Source organism: Diadema antillarum, unplaced genomic scaffold (assembly GCF_040938485.1).
Source record: "Diadema antillarum isolate AM-2024a unplaced genomic scaffold, OU_Dant_1.0 scf00000099, whole genome shotgun sequence".
NCBI classification, from domain to species: domain Eukaryota; kingdom Metazoa; phylum Echinodermata; class Echinoidea; order Diadematoida; family Diadematidae; genus Diadema; species Diadema antillarum.
In genome coordinates, this window is record NW_027270988.1 from 2,118,468 (window position 1) to 2,124,950 (window position 6,483).

General features: G+C 34.8%; 1 protein-coding gene across 1 annotated transcript in view; it reads right to left on the reverse strand.

Annotated features, from left to right (window-relative positions):
• LOC139718778 (cholesterol oxidase-like) overlaps positions 1-3,862 on the reverse strand; it is a 62,661-nt gene extending 58,799 nt beyond the window's left edge. The window contains exon 1 of the mRNA XM_071630242.1: positions 3,736-3,862. Coding sequence (XP_071486343.1) covers positions 3,736-3,862 — 127 coding nt within the window. The remainder of the gene's footprint in view (positions 1-3,735) is intronic.
• Positions 3,863-6,483: the final 2,621 nt, after the last annotated feature.

Consider the following 6,483-nt stretch of genomic DNA (forward strand, 5'->3'; position numbering starts at 1 on the left):
ATGACACTTTAAATATTGAAATTAGTAAAGTATCAAATTGGTTTAAGTCTAATAAACTTTCTTTGAATATAAAAAAGACTCATTTTATTCATTTCAAACTTCATTCTCATAATGAAGATACGTTGATACATATTAACATTGATGATATCCCATTAGAAAAGAAAATGAATTCAAAATTTCTAGGAGTATATATAGATGAAAGTTTGACTTGGAATGAGCATTTACATTATGTTACAACGTGTATTTCTAGAAATATAGGGATAATTTCCAAGCTGAAGTTCTTTCTTCCTCGTTCAACTTTATTTCTATTATATAATTCCTTAATTCTCCCATATATAAGTTATTGCAATGTTGTATGGGGTACTTGCGGCTCTACCAAAATAAATTCTATATTTAGATTACAAAAGAAAGTTATACGTATTTGTACAGGATCGCATTTTCTGGCTCATACTGATTCTTTATTTCATGAGCTTAAAACATTGAAGGTTTTTGATTTGAATATTATTCAAGTAGCAGTAACTATGTTTAAATATATACATCATCAACTTCCATCATCGTTTGATAACATGTTTAGGTTTAATACTTCTGTCCATTCGTACCCTACTCGTATATGTAGAAATTTCCACCTTTTGAATCCCAAATTATTAGTGACACACAAATCTATAAGACATTCGGGTCCGGATATTTGGAATAATCTCCCGGATAATATAAAGTCTTGTTCAAGTATTTATTCTTTGAAAGCTTCACTTAAACGATATTTGATACAATTATATTCTCCAAACCAATTGAGCTAACAAATATTTATAGTATAGATTGTCATCTTATTGTCAATTTCAATTTTCTTCCTACAACTGCATCTTGCACTCTCACCTGCAACTGCACTGCACTCACCTGATCACCTTCCTCCAAGAGAGTTATGTCGTTGGATAGTCATTTTATGAGGCCTCCATCCATTTCAAGCTTAATCGCTTATGATGGTGGTCTCCTGCATTCAATTATCTCTGTTGTTTACTGAAAAATACTGTATATTTTATTTTATGTTTCTGTGTATCTACATTGCTCAATGCAATCACCTATGTGAATCTATTTATGTACTGTTATCGATTTATTTCACTGCACTTGTTATTCTTTGTCTTTGTACTTTTTGAAGTTTGCATTCAAATTGCATCTGATTGAATGCAGAAATAAAAGCAAACAAACAAACAAACAAAACATTTATATGCCAAATTAGCATTATTAATACTATCAATATCTGTCCATTCCTCTAAAAATAGATTTTGTTTCAATAACTCCACATTACGTTTTGACTCTTCATAATACCATATTTTATCACGTAATCTATTACGACCCAATTTCCATTCACAAATTGAAAATATTGGTAAATGATCAGAAACTTCAGAACATAATATAGTAAGACAGTGCCAAATTTATAGATTATAGGATTTACGATATTCTAGCATGTATATATGCATAATTAGTTCTCTTCATACAAGTTGCATATGTATGCCTCATGAAGTGGTTTGAGTATACTATATTGAATATTTTTATAGATATGTGTATGCCACTCTAAAAACAGATTGGTTGGAGGAACCAATCTCGTTGGTAGATATGTGTCCAGCCAATCTCTTGGTTACAGTAACCAATCTCGTTTGGTTCAAATATCAACCAATGTACATTGGTTGCACATTTAACCAACATGGATTGGTTTAATAGTTTACCCATAGATGGGCTAATCTAGTATGGGCTATATATATGATGCAACCAATCCACATTGGTTGAAGGGACCAGTGATATTGGTTGGGATTTAACCACATTTCATGAATAAAAAGATACGACTGGTGAATGTCACACGTCATATTTACGGCTATAATTCCATATCGTACTCTTTAGCTAGACTATAATGCATAACCAACGATGACGTATTGAATATAAATGACCTATCCTACACAACCTGGTACTCTAGAATGTCCTATTCCTAACTACAATTCCAATGCAACCCATGGTTTATATACCCACGAAAAATTGTAATGATTGAAGGCATGGTTACTGAACTATATTCCATTCTTATCACGCCAGCTGAAATATGAAAATATTTCCTGAAACACAAGTTGAAATTTGAATAATGAATATCACAATAAAGTATACAATTTTTCAATATGAATACCTTATATATTAATGTATTTACTTTTTGCCACTAGCTTTTCATATCAGATCATCTCTCATGAATATTCATGATCGATATAGAAGCAAAACGTATGTCTACTTTTGACGACTTTATGACGTCTTAAAGACGTCTTCATGACCAAAACACACATATTTAGACAAGCAAAATTCATGTCATATGGAAACATGAAAGTTGAAAAAATACAGGCTTTCATAATTGATGTTTAAGTTATTTTGTACATAGACTCTCTAAATAAAAATGCATGATTGATATAATAAAAAAAGACCGACAACAATCAAGCTCCAACTGGAATCACATTTTGTTATTTTGACATGGTCTCGTAATGGAGATGCATGATCGATATAAGAACCAACAGAAATTATGTTCAAACTGAAAAAAAGCCCTTTATTCCCGCACACAATTGCGCGCGCGCACACACACACACACACACACACACACATACACAAGTTCATTTTATTCATTTCATTTCATTTTCGGCCTATAATTGTATTTTGTCAATGCAATCATGCATAATATGTAACTAATGCATTGTCTCATTATCGATCTGCACTAAATTCTCGTATGAATGAATTAAGTTCCAATTATAAAGTTGATATGTTTAACCATTTTTGAATAGTAGCGTCTTATTTTCACAACTTTCTTACAATTTTCTGTAAGAAAATCGAAGTAGGTCAAGTATAAAGCATCTTTTGATATCGCGCTCGTATAGGTTATTCAGGAATGGCCGACCGCGTGGGTCCAGTGACCCACTTCCTCACTTCCCGCGAGACAAAGTGTTATACAAAACTTACTGAGATTTTTTTTTTTTTTTTACTGTGAGATGCATAAACCGGCCTTATTTGGTTAAACTATTTAAAACAAACTCTGCAAAACAACAGAAAATGTCGCTTACAACTAATAATAATAATAATAATAAAGAAATAAGATTACTGCATGACTGTGAGCGCGGCAACCAATGTGGATTGGTTGCAGGCCCTAGCTAGCCTAACCGATTACATTTGTTACTGGTTGACCAACGAATTGGTTAGTTTATAACCAATGTAATGGCTGAAACAACCAATATCGGGTTAACCAATGAGATTGGTTGATTTTTTAACCAATCTGTTTTAGTGTGTACGTTTGTGTGTGTCTGTGTGTCTGTGTGTGTTATTTATTATTCTCTTTACGCTAAAAATTTCCATTATGCTTTCATATTTGTATCCTGTTTGTGACCAAATATTGGCAATGATGTAGCAATGTAATCCCTACTTTACGTTTTAATGGCAAATAAGATTTAAAATCCATCCGATGAAATCATATTCTCTAAATCGCAAAACTTTTTGTCAGCACGAGCTTATCATCAGAATTACTTTGTGAGTCTGTGTGTTTTATGCAAAATGTTCAAATCAAAATATCAATAACAAACCAGTGTCATTTCCTTTGTTTCCCTGTCACATAATTAAGTGATAATATGATTATTTTCGTTTCCTTTGCACTTAAAAAAAAGTCACGACCTTCGCCACGCTACCGACCGAAGGTAAAAGAAGAACTTTGAAAGGTTTGAGGGTTACCTCCGACCCCCTCGATTTTGACTGCGAGAATCCTTGCCGGAACGCAGGAAGACCCAACGACAATTCCCTGTGGACCTTCCCGCACCAAATCGCTCCAGTCTTCGCCGGTCGTAGCTTTCAACGGCATGTTGTCTGTTTACCCAGATGTAAGAAAACCAATATATATATATATATATATATATATATATATATATATATATATATATATATATAGGATTAGGATTATATGTACCATATGTCCCCCCTCCCCCCGAAAAAAAAATATAATAAAATGAAATACAACGGGAACCTCCGCAATGATAATTCTAAAATTCATGAATCAATCCGAATACAATTTCAGGGTATGAAACTAAAAATCATTGGTCACATCTAACAGAAAATCCCATCCGATTTGCTTCAGTGATCACGCAGAGAAATGAGGAGTTTTGTAGATTATGTCAGGAATACCTTCCCTCGAAGTTCTGTCCATTGTGTTCACACATTAATATGCAGTTCCAAGAGCATCCAACTGCTGAACTATATAGGAAGAATCAGATCCATGACGTTTCACAACAATCCACATTTCTCTTTACATGACCACTTAAACAAATTGAACGGAGTTTTCTGCAAAATAAGACCTAACTAAGATGTTATGTCTTAAGACTCTGACATCTGGACAGTTAAATCACGTTGGCAGTTATCAATGCGAAAGTCCGTTTGTAATTTACGGGGATATACTGTATCTATCTATACATACATACATATGCATCATTATGATTACTACTACTACAAGTAATGCGACTATTGCCGTTATTATCATTATTATTATTAGTAGTAGTAGTAGTAGTAGTAGTATTATTAAAATATTTTGTTACTCTTTCGCTTCCTTCTTACATCCCTAGTATAATCCTGAATGGCTACCACCATTTTATTAGACAATGTTCGAAGGTCAGCTTTCTCTGCCAGGACCTCCTGACAGTGTGTACAATAGATTCTGTGCCAATCGGCTCTCATAGTGCTCGAAGGGTTAAAGAATAAAACGGATGTCATCTTAACAGAAGTAAACTTTATGGTGATATGACATGATGATTTTATCATGCCCTGCTCGAAAAGTGTTCTGCCCTACTTTGGCAAAAGGAAGCAAGTGACAAAAGTGACATTTCTCGTAAAAGAGCAAAACGTGTCTGTCATTTACACTGACGTCACTGGACTATTATGATGTCTTATCTAACATATCTCTTAATAGTAGGAGGAGCGTTTCTGCATGAAATTTGGCCTGGAAGAAGAGCTCATTATGTGAATTATGAAAACATCAATAACGCAAATTTGGATGGTATGTCACTTGTTTCCTTTTGCCAAAGTAGGGCAGTGTTGTCCTCAGTGTATCATCAGAAACCCTTTTCGACACTTTTGTACTTGTGTGTTTGAGCTGGTTCCATACGCACAATTTATTATCATTTTTATACTCTACTTCATTAATAACTGACAAAGGAGGCATACAGTGTACTTTTTTGTATTAGTTTGACTTTGTTATTATTTCCGTCAAATTTGATGTCATGATTAGCAGCGTAGCAACGTTACATTACTGCATCTACTCAGTAAAGCGGTTAATTGATATCTGATTTCAGAATTCTATTCAGTATTGTATTCCTACTCTGTGTAGGCATTTTTAAAGCAGCTGCTTGTAATTAATTCCGTTGGTTCCGGGGAAAAAAATATGCCTTGTTCTCCTCTCTCCCTTCTTCCATTTCATGATTTATGAGGCAGATTCTGGAATTGAATTACAGAGTTTGCTGCTCTTCGGTTCCAAACCCAATAATATTTCATGCTGTTACGATGTAAAGGCAGCAAAGGTTTCATGCCCCACGACCGACAGAAATTGATTTTCTGAGTTCGGCACAAAAAACAAATGACTTTCCGTACTGCAGGAGACAGTAGAACTGCAGCTTGATGCAATGGTTATTTCTTCTACTTGATTTTAAAATATTTTTTTAACGATTATCAGCAGTAACGGTTTGTTGTTACAGAAAAGGAAATACGCATATTCCGTTGTTATTTTTATCATTATTTTATTCTTTAATTACTTGAGTACATCATGAATAAAAGACCTTATACTGTAGTTTATAATTATATAGGCCTGTATACATGTTTTTGACCATAGTATAGTATACTGTTGATAACAAGAGAGAGAATACTTACAGTCTCTGCAATTTGAGTGAGTGTACATTACCCAAGTGGTATGCGTGACTTTGTATGAAGACAATAATGCAACCGTTCTCCATGCCCATGTATAACAACATCTCCACTGCAATTCGGCATTTTGTTATTATTTTTTTTTAATACAAAATCCATGCACCGCTTTAATGGCATGTCGTCATCTAGCGGTCCCCTTTGTACAGTGCCGCTCTATGACTTTCTGGGAAGCAAAAGCCGCATGCCGGTCCCAGGGAGGCAGCTTGCCTCTTCCCTACAACCAATCCTACATCTTCTCGCTACTCGATGCGATGGAAGACGAGTGTGGACTAAGCCCGACCAGAACGAAGATCTGGTTCGACTGCACGTGTTGTTGGCCGTCGAATCGCACGTCGTGGGTCGAGTCGGATCGTGGTCCGACGGGCGAGTGGAGATGTTCTTATCCACCAGACAGTCACAGTGTCTCTCTGGACTCTCTGTATGAAACCGGTATATAAAATTAGAAGTCCTTCTTCCACCTTTGTTATTGACTTATGTATGTATTTTTTATCATTCGTTTGCTTGTTTTCATTTTGT